The sequence below is a fragment of the Catharus ustulatus genome, chromosome Z, assembly GCF_009819885.2.
Source record: "Catharus ustulatus isolate bCatUst1 chromosome Z, bCatUst1.pri.v2, whole genome shotgun sequence".
NCBI classification, from domain to species: Eukaryota; Metazoa; Chordata; class Aves; order Passeriformes; family Turdidae; genus Catharus; species Catharus ustulatus.
Window position 1 is genome coordinate 64,492,468 of NC_046262.2, and position 19,243 is coordinate 64,511,710.

General features: G+C 40.7%; 1 protein-coding gene across 1 annotated transcript in view; it reads left to right on the forward strand.

The window, feature by feature from the left end:
- Window positions 1–12,719, forward strand: part of SHB (SH2 domain containing adaptor protein B) — a 59,716-nt gene extending 46,997 nt beyond the window's left edge. The window contains exons 5-6 of the mRNA XM_033084958.2: window positions 2,685–2,804; window positions 10,801–12,719. Coding sequence (XP_032940849.1) covers window positions 2,685–2,804; window positions 10,801–10,984 — 304 coding nt within the window. The 3' untranslated portion in view covers window positions 10,985–12,719. The remainder of the gene's footprint in view (window positions 1–2,684; window positions 2,805–10,800) is intronic.
- Window positions 12,720–19,243: the final 6,524 nt, after the last annotated feature.

The window sequence follows — 19,243 nt, forward strand, 5'->3', positions numbered from 1 at the left end:
GTGTGTGATTATGTTAGAATTTTGCTTTCAGATTTGCATTGTGTGCCTGTGTTGTCCAGGATGTCTTGGAAGACATTCAGGTTATTACACACTTTTGCACTGGTGTCTTCCACTGTCATTGCACTTTTTAAAGACCACATCACTGATGTTTGAATCTTTGACCTTTCTTCACAAATACTTATATGCTGACATTTAAAAAAACAAGCACACCTGAGACAAACAGACCCAATAGAGTTGAACAGCAAATCACTCAGGAACTTAAAGCTGATTATCACACTATGCTTATTGCACTAGGTAGCTGGAACACGAGCAATCAGGGTGTCCCAATTACATGGGCATATGACTCACAAACAATTATACTTCTGGAAACTGCTGTTTACTGTCAGGTGTAGCCAAAACAGCTTCCAGACGTCACATCTGAATCAGATGTTATCTCATCAACTGTTTTACTTTCAACTCTTAAAAGCAGCTTCCTCAAACCAGCCCTGTGTTCTTTTTCCATTTCTCTCTGAATATCAGAGTTCAGCATCTCCCTCATTTTGGTAAGGTAATATTTCACTGTTGGCCTTTTTGGGAGAAAAGAAAATAAAGATAATTGTAGCTATTAGGAAAAGTTTTAAATTTCTCCCAAATCCATTTCTTGATTCACACTTGCATTAATATTATTCCCTCACACTCAGAAGGCAATCTAATCTTTAAATTGCTTGTTAAGAAATATCCTTCAACAGTAAATATCTAATGTGAGATGAGGAGAAGACTGCCTGAAATAATTTGTATCTGTGTCTCTATCTTATTTGTAAAGTGACAAAGCCATCTCGGCCTCCCTTTCCAGTCTGTCTTGACTATACAAAATATAACCTCTTTTTAGTTCTCAGTAATGCAGATTTTGGTTTTAATCAAGCACACAATGAATTTTTAGTTTGAGCACCAACATTTTTTTTTTAGTACATTCGTCAGAATTGACAATGGAGACACCAGCACAAGGTAGTTAAGAGCATGATTTCTGTCAACGAGATTTATCTGGTCTTTATTCACCTATATTTTAGTTGAAGCATCTTTTGTATAGTAAGAACAAATGGAATAAAACTCTTTTACACAAAGCAAGCAACAGTTCCTGGCAAGAACAGAGACAGAGCACATCTGATGTGCACATTGTCTTGCTCAGGCAGACATGGTAGTGTCATAGAGTGTTTCAAAGTGCACCTGGCAATTGCAGGGAGGGAGAGACCTTCCTCAGAGACATGTTTGACACAGTACAGGGCCAGACACATTGCACAGACACACTCTGGAAACTTAGGGAAGGGTCAAAGTGCTTGCTTGTGGAGTCCGTGATTTTGAAAGCTGATGCAGAACAGCATGCACTGAGAAGCTTTTTGGTTTGTAGTGGCTAGTTTAATGAAGGACACACCTCTCTTCTCCTACTTTCCTTTTTTCCTTGAATTGTTCACATTCACTCCTCAGATCCACCAGAGATTTATATAAAGCTCTCAGAGTTGCCATAGCTTTGTTAAGAATAGTGTGCCTTTTTGATAGATCTTCACACTTTATCACTGTCCTCCTTTTTCAAAGATTTATTTTAGCAAATCTTTTCCACTGTTAACTGTTCATATTCTCAATGTTATATTCTATTTCTTTGCCTTCGTTGTTTTCTTATTTTGTTTATCAGTTTTAAAACTGATATATCCCAGAGATGAAATAGAGCAAACGTGTATGTCATGGATCTGTTTGCAAGACAAATTATGATGTGTTGCTCTAAATGGGAATTTCTTACATAAACATGTGCAACAATCTTATTGTGTGGCTTGCTGATCTGAGTTTTTCCCCTTGGCTGACAGGAACTACAAGCCTCCATGATTTGTAATAACTTCATCTAGTGCTTTTTATCCATAATATGTTAGCTTTTAAAGGTATCCATGTGCTATTGGTAGCAATTGATACATCAAAAAGTAAGTGTCCTGGTTTAGAGGACAGTATTGCCAGAAAAAAAAGGCAAGGGCTCTTTCCCAAAATGGAGAGTGAAAATCCCCTCCCTCGCAGTTTACTATAATTTGGATATTAAGTGGCGCTCAGGCAAAAGGTGTGGCTTTAGGAATAACAGTTCTTTACTGGTATATCTACAAGACAAACAAGAACAACATCAGCTATGAAAAAAATCAGTGACAAAACAGAACAAAACTCAGTCTCAGTCCTTTTTTTCCAGTCAGACACCCTCCTCCTCCGCACAGTCCCGATGGGGCGGAGTGACCTTCTCTCTTCTCTCAGTCGCAGCAACTGCAGGAGCAGGCAGGTGGCAGAGCGGTCCCAGGTGGGAGAAGGGTGAAGGAAAAAACTCCGCTCACCGTTTGCGTCCCGGTTCTCAGAAGCAGGAAGCTGTAACAGTGCTGGAGTGCAGGGCCTGGTTGCACCACGGAGAAAAGAGAAGTTCTCTCCTCTGCATTCGGGTGTCGAGCTTGAGTGGCCCTTCGAAAGGACCAAGCAACTCACAGCTATTCATCCCCACCCCTCTCTTTTGTCTTGAGTAGTTAGAAGCCAGGGAGTTGCCCAGCCAGGTTTCTTTAACATGCTAATGGCAAAAATTTCTCCACCAAGGGAAAGAGTAAAAACTCCCCTAACCCCCAACATTAAGGTAGTGAAAACAGTGTGAGAATATTTGTGTGTATATTAACCTCTTTGCTTTTTTCTAGATGGTATCATGGAGCAATCAGTCGGACAGATGCAGAAAACCTGTTACGTTTATGTAAGGAGTGTAGCTACCTTGTAAGAAATAGTCAAACAAGCAAGCATGACTATTCTCTTTCACTGAAGTAAGTATTTGTCAGTAAAACACAGTAAATGTATTTATAAGACCTAGTTTCTCTGGTGCCATACAAGAAAATGATCCAGTTTGTTGCTCCACTGTTTTAGCTCCAAAGGACTCCAGAGTGTTCAGGACTGCATGATGCATAGTTACAGTCTCTGGATTAGAACCTTCCTGTCTGGGAATGTTAAGAGATTTTTAGTCTTCATTTGGTGTTCACTTAACTAAGTAAACTTGGATTAATTTTTTTTCTGGTTCTAATTTAAAATGCTCCTGCTGCTTCTGCTTTAGGCTGAGTAAGGAATTGTATTGTTTGGGGATTTTATTCCTTTTGTGTGCTTTACTGGAATAAAGCTGTACAGCATTGCTACAGTTCTTCGAAGTAAAAAGCCCGGGATTGAGGATGAAAGATCTACAGAATTAGGAAATGATCAGAATTCCAGTCTTAGTGCTGCTCTGAGTTTGCGTTACATAGCTTTGACTGAGCAGGGCACATTACAGATGTTGTCTTCACCATACCACAAAATGGATTCATAGAACAGTTGGGGTTGGAAGGGAGGATCAAAGATCATCTAGCCCAAATCTCCCACCCATGACAGGATAATAAGTTCACTTCATTTTCAGGCTGAGGAAGACTGTCAAGGTTTTCTGTGCAGGAGAAAAGAAGCCCCTTCACCTTGGTATAGGCTATATGGGTGCAAAGATAAATGTTTCCGTTCTTTCCTTCCTGCAGGATAGGGTCTGATGTGAAACCTAACCTTCCAAGTAGGTCTGGGGTACTGGCTGACTTGCCCTTTTTCTTTTCTTTTTTTTTTTTTTTTTTGCATTACTCCTGCCAGTTTGGCTTTTATGCCATTTCTTCATAGGTCTACTCTGAAAATACATTTTACTGCTGGGATGATGGTGATACCTGGTTGTAACACACTGTTTTATAAATTACACCAAAGCTGATCTTTTTTTTAATAAGTTCATCATTACATTCTAGGACTTGAGAAGAAAAATATTTTGTAGGAGTCTATTTTAAATCATTATTCCTCTGCTATCACTTTTGGGATCTCTCTGTAATGCAGAGGTTTGCCTTGAGCTGGAGCACATCTGCTTTAGAATTGTGCTTCAGTTCCTGTTGTCTCTTTTGTAATTTGATCTGTGCATTCTCTGTCCTCTAGATATTTTTAAACACTGAAGAATTAATGGCACAAGCTTTGGAATAAATTTTCCCTTGGGCTTAAATTTACTCCTAAATTTAAAGTCTTGGAATATGATCTTTTTACAAAGTATTTCACTTAATTCTTGCATCTGCCCAGTGATTTTTGTTATTCAACCAGAACACAATTTTCAAAGGAAAAGGTGACAGTTACAATTATATTTTGCTGCTTTGGACAGCTGAGTTTATAAGTATCCTTTGGTAGCCTCTTTGCACAAAACTGCAATGTTCTCATTGTCTATTAGGTGTGTTTGGACTTCTCAGGGACCTTTACTACCATGTGTGAGTCAGCTGGTTTTTTTTGGTTAAAGGTTTCATTTCTGCTCCAGGGAAAAAGCATGAATCATACCCTGATTTTGTACTGAGATTAAGTAACAGTGATTTAAAACCTATTCTTCTGTTTCGTGTGACAAGCTTTTTCTAAAACAAAACAGAAAGCAAAACCCAAAGCACTTCACTCTAGTTTTTTATTTTTCTCTAGTAACAAAAGATTGTTTCCCAAAACACAGCAATGAGAATCTACCCAAATACTACCTGTATTTGAAAAGTGAAAAGAGTATAGAACTTGGTCGTTTTCATTTAATATGACTGAATATTGCATAATGGAGACATCTCTGAAGACCATTTTTTCCAGCAGCAGGAAACCTTTTTGTGTTCTGTGGACATTGAGAGAGCCAGACTGACTTAACTTGCATGGAGAATTTGTGTGAGATATTTGTCTGATTCAAATTCCAGAAATTATCATCCAAATGCAATTAAATGAACCTGAAGATAGCATCATCAATAAATTGAAATGCATCTATTAAAAAACAGTCACTGAGGTAGTTATGTTGCTCATGTCAATAACTGTCACTTTGAGATGGTATAGGTTACCTCTGTCAGCCCTGGATTTTTCCCTGTGTTTCCTTTTCTCTGTATTCCTTCAGGGTTGTAGATATTTGGCTTGCTCATACCCACCCACTCTTTCCTTAAACACAGTTATAATTGCTGAGGGCTGGGTAAAAATTGGAGACACATACTCCTGGTAACTGTGCTGTAACCAGAAATTCTTGGCTGCTGTTGAAATGCCTAGTTTCAAATTCTTTATCTGAGACCTGTTCTTTACTAACAAGCAGACTGGTGAAAAGGGTAGATGTGCAAATGAAAGAGGGAGACCCATTTCTTACTTATGTTTCAGGTGTTCAGCAATTACTTCAGTGAACATCAAGCTCACAGAGGTGTCTTCCTGATGTAGTGATACAGCAACGTCTCAGGATGGGGTTATCATGTTTGTCTGGCTCAGTGAAGAACTGGGCACCAACTAGGCTCTACCAGCTAATCCTTTCAGTCAGGATTTTCCCCTCCCAAGGCTCTTGCAGCAGTGTGCCCACACCACTTCATTTCCTGATTTGCATTTCAATTTTGGGAAATGGGACTATTCTTAATTTTAGATAAGGATTATCTCACAAGTTAGCTAAACGTGCAGTCTGTGAGGAAAATCAGTAACAGGCATTGCTTTCTGTTCTGTCAGATAGTTCCTGCTCTACCACAGCCACTGGAAGTGCAGAGCTGAATTCAGAGAGGGTGGTGCCTTTTGATATCCTGATCCTGTGGACTCATAAACAGGCATGTGGTTTCCCTGAATAGCAAAGGAAACTGCGAGTTACATTTTTTTTTCTCATTACAGTCTGTAGCAGTGGTTCTGATTTCCAAAGTTGAGTATATAAACTTTTGATAGTTCTGGTTAAATGGTGGACTTGCACCTTTCTGTTGATTTTTGTTCTTGGAAGTAACTCTTGCAATATTATAAAAATTACAACTTTTTTCCTGTCAGTATAATTTATAAAAAAGTCACAGGATTTTTGATGTGCCTCTAAACTAGCAATTGAATAAGAATATTTAAGAGTGTATTACTAGGCTGTTGTTAGCCTAAACCATAATGATGGGGTCCTAGCTGTTAGCAGAAAGCATGGATTCTGTCGCTTCTGGAAAATCCAACAAGTTGAAGATTTTCACTACCTTCAAGGCAGTAGATGGGAGATGGTTATAGAGAATGGAGCCTGAGCTCAGTAGTCATCTTCTCACATTGGGTGAAAATGAACACATCTGCACCCTGCTGGTAGGGGGAGAGGCATTGTTTATTTTATCATGGAGGCACTGTCCATCAGGTGTGACAGTGTTGTGTACAATGTGCTTGAAAAAGCAAAGCTGAAACAGCAAAACCAGTTCATAGGCCAGCCTCTTAATGTCTCCAGCAAATGATTTTTCAATTTATTTTGTCTGAGGTTAAGTAGTGAGTTTTTCAGAGGAGATTTTATTTTATTTTATTTTATTTTATATTGGCTGTATATTGACATGAAACATTATGGGCTTTGTTCAAAGCAACAGCATGTAATACAAATTAAAATTGTGAAATGGAAAATCATTTCAGAATGGAAAAATAACACAACATATACTTTCTACATTGCCAGAATTGGTTTTTTTCTGATACTGTTGAAAAGTTCATGCTTTTTTCTTGTGCAAGTGACGTTTCGTCAAAATGAATGCAGAAAATCTGTTCTGACAAAACAGTGCTTTCTTTAGCAAAATTAGGCTTCAGAACATTTGGCCAAAACTTCTGACTGTGAACACTGAATTGTGTTTCAAAGCCATTAATATTCACTGAAAAAAATACTCAGTTTAATAACTAATTAATATTTATTAAACCTACTTTCATCACACTTCCTGCATAAGATCAAAAAAGCGTGTTCTGATTAGCTGTCTGCCCAATTCCTTTCCCATCCTCACTGGGTTTTGAAATCTGAAAGAAAATACGTGGGGAGGTTGCAGTTCAAAATCTATTGATGTTAAGGGTGTGCTCCCAAATATTTTAAACAAGGTGTGACTGATTATTAGTCATGTATCAAGTTTGTGTCTGTGTAAACATCAGTGGTTTAAAGTTCCAAAGAAATTTGGTGTGAGGATCAGCAATTAGCAATTTTTTTTTTTTCTGTATTTGAAACTCAGGGTAATGGTTGCAAAAAGGAAAGAAGGGATCGAATATTGTCTTTAGTATCACTCTTTTGTCACAATTTTCCCTCAGTTGAATGAAGATGTGGTGAATTGTTATTGCAACATTTGAAAAACCAGAATAACATTCAGAAGTCACAGAGTAACAATATCACAGTAACAATATCACAGTAACAGTATGACTTAGTTCAGGTCCCAGCACCTTCACTTGAAAAATGTGCATGTCTTGTCTCTTCAAGGCACTGTCTCTCATCAGTATTAAAGCATGTGAACTTGGTTTCACTATTTAGCTTCTTTTCTTTGAAAACCTTGGGCCTAATAGGGGACCTATTAGAATCTTGGGCAGGTTCTGATAGTTGTTGCTGAGCTGAAAAATAGACATTCCAAAACCAGGACTACTCAGTCAGGCACTTGTCCAGGTAGATTCTAACAGAGCTTCAAAAAGTAAGCAGAAACTTACAGTCCCTTCAACCCTGAAGTTTTTTTGCCCATCATTACCTGAAATTGTCTGCACACAAAAATCAGATCTTAGATTGAAAGTGTTTAGAGGAGAGGAAGGGGCAGTATGACTTCCAGGTTCCTTTTTGACGTAGTCCCTGTAATTCTAGTCGCTGGTCTAGCAGCATTGGTGCTGGTAATCAAGTGCGGATGCATTTTGCCCTTACCTGTTACTAAAGGCACTGATTCTTTGAGTCCAGGCATACCAGAAGAGAGGAGACTGCAAGACAGATTTTAAGGACAAAGAGAGAAGGTGAGGCAACACAGAAGGATCCTTAGTGTAGATGTGAATAGTTTCACAGAGTAATTTACAGTTGAAAGTGTTTAATTCAAGGACATGATTTCAAGCTTCCAAGTTTACTTTCTTCCAACTTAATTTGTTCTACATTATAGAAGATGAGAATTGTCTGCTTTGATATGTCTACCTGCAACCAGTGATGGTTCATTTGAAACAGAGAGGGCAGATAGCACATTTGCAGTGTAATTTTTGAAAACTAAAAGAGAACAGAAAGGGAGTGAAGGAGGAAAGTGTTTGAAAACATTATTTTTGCTTTCATCCATCAGTAAGTCTGAAATAATGCTTAGTTTAAAGAGTTCTGGACAGCTAGAAAAGTAGCCAGGATAGAAATCACTAAAAATCACTAAAATCACTGTCACTAAAAATGTGTGGTATTGGCTGCAAGCACTACCAGTTAGCAAAACTAGTTCATTGACTGAATGTTCTTGCCTCTCACTTCTACTCCTTTATAAACAGAAAATTTGTGTGTGAGACACTGCAAAGCTTTGAAGTCAGTTTCACATGCCTTCCAGTTGCCTAGAGAGATCTAGTTGAGAATGGACCTTTGGGGATGTCTAGTCCAATCCCCTATGCCAAGCAGTATATGCTTATCAGGTTGCTGAGTGCTTTGGAAAACTTCTGACCAGCCTTATCTTGGTTCCTGGGCTCTAGGACTCTTATGAGGAAGAAGTCCAGTGGGACCTCCCTTGCAGCTTGTGCATGTTGACCGAGAAACTTCTGTTTTCTCTGTAATTCTCCCTTTAGGCAGTGAGTGATTTCAACCTGACACCCTCCATCTCACCTTTTCTTCTCCTGGACACTAAATAGACACAATTCCCTCAAGCCTATCCTAGCACATCAGGCATTCCCATCCCCAGACCATGTTTAGTGGTTCTGCTCTGAATATGCTCCAGTAGTGACTTTTTTTTATTATGGGACACCCCTCTAACCAGTTACAGATGCAGCCTCACGGGTGCTCTGTAGAAGAAGTAGTCGCTGTCTTCCAGCTGGCTGCACTTTGCTATGGAACTCAGGGCTGCAGTAGGCCTTCATGGGCAGACCATTGAATCCCACCATGTGTCCTCACTACCATAGTTGCTTTTCTGGCCTATTTTGCCCCAGCTTGCGCTGCTGCTTGGGTTTGTTCCATCCCAAGGGCAGAACCTATAAATTTGCCTTGGATACATTTCATTAGCCTGCTATTCACAACTTTTAGCTCACATTCTTTTCCCCTCACCCTCACAAACAATGTGGCCTTCCAGAAGTCTTACCTGTCAGGATATATAGCAGAGATTGTTTTTGTGTAAGCTCAATGACTCAATGTTCGACACAAGCTTGAATATATGTGGGTCCTTCTTGGAGAAGCAATAGCTGTGTGTCATGAATACGTGGCTTGTAGCATTTTATTCATACTATGTACATTGTCTTCCTCTTCAAAAAAGGTTTTTTCCTTTTCTGCACCAAGGTGCACTTAAAAGATTGTTCTGAAATTAGTATGCGCCTGTGATTCCAATAAAGTATCTGCACACTTTTAAGTAATTTTGTAGCAAAGCAGATTCATAGGGAATGGAAGAAAGAGAGAAATACTTGTGTCCTCACAATAAGTATTTAAAGATGTTGTTCTTATTTAAGGGAAATAATTTAGAGATCAATTATGACTTGGCAGATATATTTTCCCACTAAGAAATTGATATTTAAAGAAAGATTTTAAGCATGTAGAGCCATAATGTAGTGCCTGCAGAGGTTTCTGCACACCAGAAAGGTTCTTTCTCTTCATCAGAGAATTGTTGAATACATCTGAAAGATAGGAGCTTGATTATGATACAGGCACTTACAAAGGGAATGGTGCACCTGCTAACTAGAATATGGCCAATTTTAGAGAAGCTGGTTTTAACATAATTTGTTTTCCTGCTGCAGCTTCCTGTGTGATCTTGAATTGGGTTTCTTTGCTGACACAGACCAACTCAGGTTTTAATGCTACTGTCTCTGCCCCTGGACACACCTAGAAGAAACAATGGCTTAGAGCCAGAAGGTTAGGGACTGGAACATCAAACAAGCTGTAAAAACCTAAGCCTCATTTAACATCTTGATGTGTAGGAGCTGTTCTTCAGCGCTTATGTTGCCCTAGCTGAACTCTACACTCTTAAAGTAGCCTATATATTATGTTAAGACAACAGACACTGAAGCGTCACTTCTGGGAAGAGCTGAGGCCAGCTTTACCTCTGGTGCTGTACAGCAGTGGGGGTGCTACCTATCAGAGTGGAATTATGTGGGACAGGTTCCTTTGCCAAGAGCGGGCAGGGCAGTTCTATGACACTCTTCTGCCTGCGTAATGAGCCTTCCCTCTAAGAGTGCCTGCAGAAAGACCACAGGACAGCAGCCCTTGCTCATTATAGTGCTCAGTCTAGCGCAGTGTTATGCCATGAACCTTGGAAACATGCTCACCTGGAGTAGTTTTCCCACCTGAAGCCGCCATATTACGCACAGAGATGTGTTCTGGGCAGTTATTGCCGGGGTGGAATGGTAAGGTCTGCCCTGAGGCATCCACAGGGTAGAACAGGACAGGTCTTGTCTTGCCTAGCTGAGCAAGGCTTATGACTGCTTGTGCCTGTGAAGGGACCCTCAGACCTCTGACAGGCCAACACCACCGATATTTGGGTCCAGAAGTAATGACTGGCTATATTGAAAATAAGTGTTCATAGAAAAATATTGAAGGAGCCGGAGAGAGGGCCATGGAGAGGAAATGGGTTGTGTTCTGGCACACCTCTGGATCACTTTCTGTGTGGGACAGCCTTGCACAGGCTGAACAGGTGCTGAAAACAAAGTACTGCCTTAGGCTGCTTTTGTGGTGAACTGTCCATGAGGGTTTGCAAGTAGCAGTTGGAGACTGTCAGTCTGGCCACTGCCTTGGCCTGCCAGCCAAGAGCTACTGGCATTTTGTTCTCCTAGTTTCCCCTCCATAAGGAGAGCCTGCCATGGTGCTGTGCCCCTCTTCCCTATGCATAAGCATGAACTTATACTTTGCTTTCCTTGCAGGAGCAATCAAGGTTTTATGCATATGAAGCTGACGAAAACCAAAGAAAAATACATCCTGGGCCAGAACAGCCCTCCCTTCGACAGTGTTCCTGAAGTCATCCACTACTACACTACAAAAAAGCTGCCTATCAAAGGAGCAGAACACTTGTCCTTGCTCTACCCTGTGGCTGTACGGACTCTCTAATAACCTAGTCTCACCCCTTCCTGTGGATGGGAGGTGAGAGATAAGCTGGGTTGCACAGAATTCATTGCCAGAATTCAGAGCTTGAGTCTATGATGGAGAGAGGCAGCCTTTAGTCTTGTGAATGTGGGCTCTCTGCTGAGTTGTCTGTGGGACTGTGTGTGAGATACACTTGTGCTGCAGCATGCCTGTAGAACTATATTGCTGTGTAAGAGAAAGAATACTTATTTTAGTGCAGGGAGAGCAGATTACCTTCCCAGACCTTCTATGTCAATGAAAGTGCTTCCCAACAAAAGTTCTTCGTGCTTCGAGAAGAACCAGCAAGTTCTTCTCAGCAGTAAAAAACCAACAACTTTTATTTTCTTGCTACCCTGAGAAACTTCTCCATGAGAAAGAGTAACCTTACTCTGAGGGACCCTAGGGTGTTCGTGATAGACCTGAGAAGGAGCTGCTTAGCAGGCAAGTCTCTGGCTCTGGTCACATAGCTTGATGGGTTTGGGATTTTTTTAATGCAGTTTCTTGGGGTAGTCAAATGTTGAACTTCTATAAGCCACACAATCTTAAAATAATTTTGTGAGAGCAAATCATGGTCAATTACTTATGAATAGGGGATGTAGTTAAACAGTAGTTTGTTATATATTTTTATCATTTTTGGTACAATAATCTCTTAATGTTTACTGTCTTCATTTGCAAGTTTCATTTGTAGGTACAGGCAGCTAATTCTGTTTGGGGCAGTTACACCATAATGTTTTAAGTAGTTAGAATAAGTAATTTTGATATGTGGGTTAGTATTTATGCATGAGGGTGGTCAAAGGCTTTTATAAAGCTTTAGTAGGCAAAATCTTCACTTGCTCATTCATCTGGATCAAACACCTTTCCTACTGATGTAGCAGGCTAACATGTGTATCACACTGCCTTTCCACGAGATGGCTTTTGCAGCTGTGAGAACTGCAGAGCAGAATTTGTTTTTCTGGCATACCAAGGCATTCTTAAGACATAGCCTCGTTGGCACATACCTTCTTACCAGTGCTCTTTTTCACCATGAGCAGAAGCCTGTCTCCTGCTGTATTCCAGTCACTGTCAGCCAGAAGCACTGTGGAAGCTGCTCTTTATCTTAGCCCTGCCCATCCACTTGGGACATATTTTCTACATACTCTTTGTGCTCATTCAGTGAGATAAGTGAAAAATTATAATTGTACACAAGCTGGAACTGGGGAATCTATAGCCTTATAGTCCTCATGTTGTGCCATCTCCCACATATATCTAGAATGTTGTGCATTAACCCATCAGCTGGTATAGTAGCAAACTGGTTATATGCAGGTTATGTATTTTACAGACAGCAATAGGACTGTGAAATTGTGTGCTATTTAATTCAGCTTTCTTAGCTACTACTATTTTTTTATGTATGCTTAGAAAGAAGTGCAAATCTGAAAATTGTAATGAAATAACCACTTACTGCCTGTAAAAGTTGTGCTTCATGGTATTATGTAATCGGGTAAGAACCTCAAGGATGACCCGTGTACTGTCACTGGTGCTAGATATTCTGTTTCCTTTTAAGCCTGCCTTATTCTTTTTATGGCATCCAATGCAGATTGAACAGAAGTTGATCATATGTATGTGAAGAGCCCAGTGTCATTCTGTGCAGCAATGGTAGTGGGTCAAACTGCGTCTCACCCAGAATCGGAAGCTGCATTGAAATAGGTTTTCCAGTTTTCCAAGGAGGGTGGGACAATGGAGGACAAAGAGACAACATTCCTCTCCAAGTGAAAACAAGCATCCCCTTTTCATGTACTCACCTACCTGCTTTTTTAATTTCCCTAAAGTCTTTATTCTTTTAACATCACCCAACTGAAAAGAGCATATAGGCACTTTTAAGTTAGTATATTCTCTCACCAGAGTAGGAGTTGATGAAGGTGGCAGAGTTCACGCAGATTAGGAATCATGTGACATCTGCTCTGAGTCTTGGCCTTTGTGGGCTTGAGTAACACTATCATGCCCTTTGGGACAGAAACATGTTGTATTTCTCCTTTTGTGTGTTGAATCTGGCATGATTGCTGTTTCATGGTCTGTTTCTCTTCTTTAAAGGGGAAAAAAAGCATGCCCCTACTCTGTCTAACAGCAATTACCAGTAGAAACCAATAGCATCATTAACCAAGGCCTTGTCTGGCTTCCTTAAGCACTTTGTCTTTAATTCATGGGGATAACTATTGTACCAGGCCTTTCTTGTCGTGGGTCTGATCAAAAATCAGATGAAGCCAGCAAGTGCCATTTTATTGCTGTGTACAAATTTTGGGTTGGGATCCATTGCTTCATACAAATCATGTGAATATGCATCATACAAATTAGTATACCACTTATTACAGCTTCAAGGATCAGATCAAGGTTCTTGGTTCAGCAAGAGGAAATAATCTCAGAACGTATTGGTTGTCCATGGGAAGGTTTTTTTATTATTTTTCTAAAAGACTTTTAGAAAGTACTCAGTAATTGCAAAATAAATAAAACCAGGATTTTGTTTGCACTGTAATGTTGTCTTTGTTTATTTAAGTGATTGTATGATATTTTTCCAGTGAAGGAATATTCTTCCAAGATTTTTTAATGTACAGTGAAAATGCGGTGTGTTAACAGTGTGTAGTATTGCGTATAGGTGGAAGATCTTGTAGTGATCATACCTATATAGCACATTAAAAGTTTATTTAAAAAAAAATATAAACATCTCCCTTTTATTCCTCTGATTGTCCTTGTGTACTCAGATTGTCATGAATAGCTAATAATTGAAGCGGCCTTTTAGAACAACTTGTGTATGTGTCTTAACTGTGTTGTGAAAGTAATCATTAGGCTGTAATTTGGAGTCTGGAAAATCATATGTCTCAGTTCTACCCTGACTAATTCTCTTGATAATGTGCACCTTTACAAGGGCTGACATGGGTGCATGTGTGAATGATATTGCTAGTGGTGTCCAAGGAATCCAGTTATTGCTGCTAACAGCATAACACTGGTGAGTCACTTTTTGCAGTCTTTGTAAGAGGTGTTAATTAGGCTTCTATTTCGATGAGTATTTCACAGCATGGTGAAAGTTGTGAACATCTGTTTGATGTGTAGGAGATCTTTAATGGCCAAGATTGCATTTCACATCTCCTTCCATAATTGGAAAGTCATTTAGGATTGTGGAAGTACAGTCACCATGGTTTCTGTACTCGATAACAGATGATTGTCTTACTTTGAAATTAAGTCTTCAGAGTCAGGATGCAAAGCACAGGACTGAATTAAGTGCAAAGGTACAAACCAGACATTTGCAACTTCTCGAAGAACATGGCCTGAATCTATGCTCTGATTAAAATGGTTACTGCTTGGACGATGGCACACATGGTGTTTTTATCCAGGTTCTGATTCCATTTCAACACTGCTACATTACTAAGCTATACTCTGGTGGACTCAGTACTCTGTTGCTTTAAGTTATTCATGCTTTCCTCAGGTGGTAGTAATGCCTGAGCAAAACAAGCATGGCTTTAGCAGAATTTTAAATAAACAAATTAAAAACCTCACCCAACACACTATTCTACTTTTTCCCTGTAGAGAGGGTAAAACAAAATAGATGTGGAACAGAGCTGTCTGTACTCCTGGTCTGATCAAGGAGTGAAGAAAATAAAAAGGAGATTCAACTGGTTTTCATATATTTTTTCTTTTTTAATGATCTGCAGTGATCCCACATAAAATACTGCATATTGCTTTCTTTTATTACTTATCTGTGGAGACCCCAGTAAGAAGGTAAGAAGAAGATAAGGAAGGAAATTGCAGCAGCTGAACAAAGTTGTTGATTTGAAATGTAGCAAATAGAAGTCTTAGTGAAAAAAAACAGTTCATATGATGCAAGGGGTGACAGGCCAGTTTTCTGCCGCGTGTTGTTTCCTGTCTCAAGCCTTGAGCTTCCTCTGCAAACCAGGTATGCACAATCTAGAGATAATGTGGTGACTTCAGTGCTCTGCACCTTGTATTTAGTTCAGTGATAAGATTTGACCAAAGATTGCCTTTGCTTTCAGGGTCCCTGAATTGCATCTGTTGCTGACAATTCCAAGACACAAGCTTGGTGAACTTGTTGGCAAGTTGATTATATTAACCTGTTCCCCAAGTCTGCCTCCAAGAAACAATGGTTTTAACCACAGTAGAAACATCAACAGGATGGCTGGAAATCTACTGACATGCATGCACCTTGGGGATGACTGAAACATGATGATTATATGAAGTTAATATATAGGAAGAGTTACAGGATTGTTTGTAGAGAAATGGCTAGGTTGTGTCAGGTAGTATGGGCTGGCCCTGGCTGAAATTTAGCTGTGAAAGAATAAAGAAGAAGGTAACAATTTACAAGTAAACAGCTTGTTAACTGCCGTGAAAATTGTAAAAGCATCGTGGAGAAAGTGTAAAGGTGCTTTAGGAAAAGGGAGACTGTGAGTGGCAGTGAGGTAAGAGCCAAATATAAGATACTGAGAGAATTTGAATACAGGAACCAGGCATTCTCTAGCAGTTTGTAATGGATATTGTCCAGGGTCTCTCAAGAGAGACACAGTAGATACCTACAAAGAGACCCAGACAAAGAAATTATGAGGAGAGACTAAAGAAACTTGATGAGAATCCAGAGACACTCAGAAGAGACCTGAAACAAAACCCTGGGTAGGAAAAGGGGAGAATTCAGGATCACCTTGGGAGATACACAAAGGACCTTACAGCATTAGAGACTACACATGGTATGGCTAGAACTGACCCTCCTGACTTCTGTCCCAGATTGTGTGGTCTACCACATAGGACAAGGAAGTAACAGTGGGAGCCACTACACCAATCAAACCAACTTCTCTTCTGGACAGTCCTGTGGAACAGGAAGGTCATGTTTCTCATGGTTGACATCACTCATATCCATGTTTTTGGATTTGACTTAGTTTAGACTCTGCACTTTCATTTTAACTTTAACTGCAAAAAAACCAGCCCTGAACTCTCTATTTCTTATTAATTAATTAATTAATTATTGTTAAATCTTTTCAAATATAAAGTAATGTGATATAATTGTGTTTTGATTATTATAATAAAAGGATTCCAGTTAGTAACTTTGTATGGCCAAGATGGACCATGGTTTCAACCTGAGTATTGCCATGATGTGAAAATAAGAGCCATGTAAACACTGTCCTTGATTTTTGTTGCTTGTTCATAATCTCCTTTTAGCACAAATATAGTAAACTTTCCTCTGAAATCATCTTATTGTTTACCTCCAGTGATTAGATCCATTCATAGAGATGGCAGCCTGTAAAATCTTGTCATCTGTCTGTTGTGTCTACACATTAAGACTACTTTTATTTTCATATAAACGTATCTATATAGAATCATTTAGGTCATCAAGCCCAATATTTAACTTAACACTTCCAAATCCACTGCTAAACCATGTCCTTAAATGCCACATCTTTAAATATCTCCAAGGACAGTGATTGGCCCACTTCCCTAAACAGCCTGGTCTATGACTGATAGCCCTTTCAGTAACAAATTATTTCTATATTAATGCAGTCTAAACCATCACTTGTGCAACTTGAGGTTGTTTCTTCTCATCCCCTGATTTGCTGAAAGAAAAGACTGACCCCCACCTCAATAAAGCCTCCTTCCCAGTAGTTGCAGAGTCAAAATTTCTCTGACTCTCCTGTTCTCCTGGACTTAACAAACCGATTCCCATCAGCTGCTCTTCACAGGACTTGTGCTCCAGACCCTTCACCAGCAGCTCCATTGCCCTTCTCTGGACAGGCTCCAGCACCTCCATGTCCTTTTTCAAGTGAGGGGCCCAAAACTGGACACAGAACTCAAGGTGTGGCCTCACCAGTGCCAGGTACAGGGGAACAATCCCTGCCCTGGTCCTGCTGGCCACACTGTTGCTGGTACAGGCCAGGATGCCAGTGGCCTTCTTGGCCACCTGGGCATGCTGCAGCTTTGTGTTCAGCTAGATGTCAACCATATCACTCCCAGGTCCTTTGCTGGGCAGCTTTCCAGGCACTACCCCCAGTCTGTAGTGCTGAGTGGAGTTGTTGTGACCCTAGGTCAGGACCTGAGGCTTGGCCTTATTGAACCTCACACCATTGGCCTCAGCCCAACAATCCAGCCTGTCCAGATCCCTCTGCAGAATGTTCCTGCCCTCCATCAGGTCAACTCTCCTGCCCAACTTGGTGTTGTCTGCAAAATGACTGAGCGTATACTCAGTCCCCTTATCCAGATCAGCAAATTAACTATTAAACAAAACTGGGTCCAGTACTGACCCCTGGAAAAAGCACTTCTGACCATCTGCTGGCTGGATGTAGCTCCATTCACTACCACTCCCTGAATCTGGCCATCCAGCCACCTTGTTACCCAATAAACAGTGACCCATCCAAGTCATGAACAGCCAGTTTCTCCAGGAGAATGTTGTGGGAGATAATGTCAAAGGCTTTGTTGGAATCAAGACAGACAACATCCAAAGCCTTTCCCTCATCTATTAAAATGGGTCACCCTGTCATAGGTCAGGTTGGTCAAGTAGCATCTGCCTTCCCTAGATCCTTACTGACTGGGAAGGTCAAGAATCCCTGGTTGTTTTGGATGTGCCATGTGATGGCACTCAGCATGATCTGTTCCATGACCTTCCACAGGCTGACAGGCCCATAGTGCATCAGCATTATATAGATCCTCCTTCTAGCCCTTGTAGAAGGGCATCACATTGGCCAGCTTGCAGTTTCCTGGGACCTCCCTGGTTAGCGAAGACTGCCACCAAATGGTGAACTCTTCCATCAGCTCCCTCTTCAAATGGAGGATCCCATTTGGCCTCATAGACTTGTGCGTGTCTAAGTGCTGTAGCAAACTGATAATTTTCTCCCCTTGGATTATTAGGCCTTGTTCTGTTCCCCATCTATGTCTTCTAGCTCACCAGATGTATTGATAGAAACATTTTGTCTTTTACTGCAGTAGCAAAATTAAGTTCTAGTTGGGCTTTGACCCTTTAAATTTTCTCTCCATACAAATTTGGAACTTTGTAGTCTTCCTGAGTAGAGACCCACTTCTTCCAAAGGTCATAAACCTTTTAGTGAATTACAGCCAAAACCCTCTTGTTCAGACTGGTTTTATTCCCCCTTCCCTCCCCTACCTCCACCACATATCTTTTGGTATTTAGGGACAGTACTTCTGCACCTTTAAGATTTTTTTCTTCAAAAAAGAAGATATTCCTTTGTCCTTCAAGAATGCACGGAGTCACAGAATCCTTTAGGCTGAGAAAGACCTCTGGGCCATTGAGCCCAATCTTTGACTGATCACCATCTTGTCAATTAGACCATTGCACCGTGTCCCGTGTCCAGTCCTTTCATGAACAACTGCAATGATGGTGACTTCACCACCTCCCTGGGCAGCCCATGCTGATTATTAACAGCCCTTTCCATCAAGAAATGCCTCCTGATCTCCAGCCTGGACCTCCCCTGGCACAGCTTGAGGCTGTGTCCTCTCATCCTGAAACTAATTGTCTAGGAGAAGAGTCCAACCCCCAGATAGCAGTAACCTTCTGCGCCTCCTTTTCTCCAGACTAAACAGCACTGCGTCCCTCAGCCTCTCCTAATAGGACTTATCCTCTAGACCTTTCTCCAGCTTCGCTGCCCTTCTCTGGACTCACCCCAGCAGCTCAATACCTTCTTTGAAGTGCCTTCCAAGAGACTGTCAACTAGGCCAAAGGCTTCCCGACAGTAGTCCAAGCTGGTAGTTCTCCTAACCACATCCCTTAATTCTATCATTTTATAATTGCTATGGCCCAGACATCCTCCAGCCATTAGCTGCACCAGTTTTACTGCTGTTAAGGCTGTTCTTCACCTCTATTAAACAAACAATCCTTTGCTTTACTTGTCTTTTGTGCTGTTACCATGGGACTGCCTGAATAATTCTGATTTCTAGGTGCTGAGCATTGGTTGAGTGAAAGAGTGTGAGTTCTGGAGTCCAGTGTCTGCTCTGTCACTAACAGGAGCTCTTGTGAAGAAAACCAAAGGCGAGAGCTTGCCCTTTTTGCACTTGGGAGCTGCTTTTAAGCCTAGACTTTATTACTGACCCCTACCTGTGCTACTCTGTAGTATCTTCACTTACATAATTCATTGTCTTGTATCTCGATGATTCGGACTCTGATCCTGACACATCACCTTGGTTTTTGGGCTTAACCTCAGGCTTCCTACATTCCTGTGTGCCTGCTATTTTACTACTGGGCTGAGACACTTGCTGGCTCAGAATCAT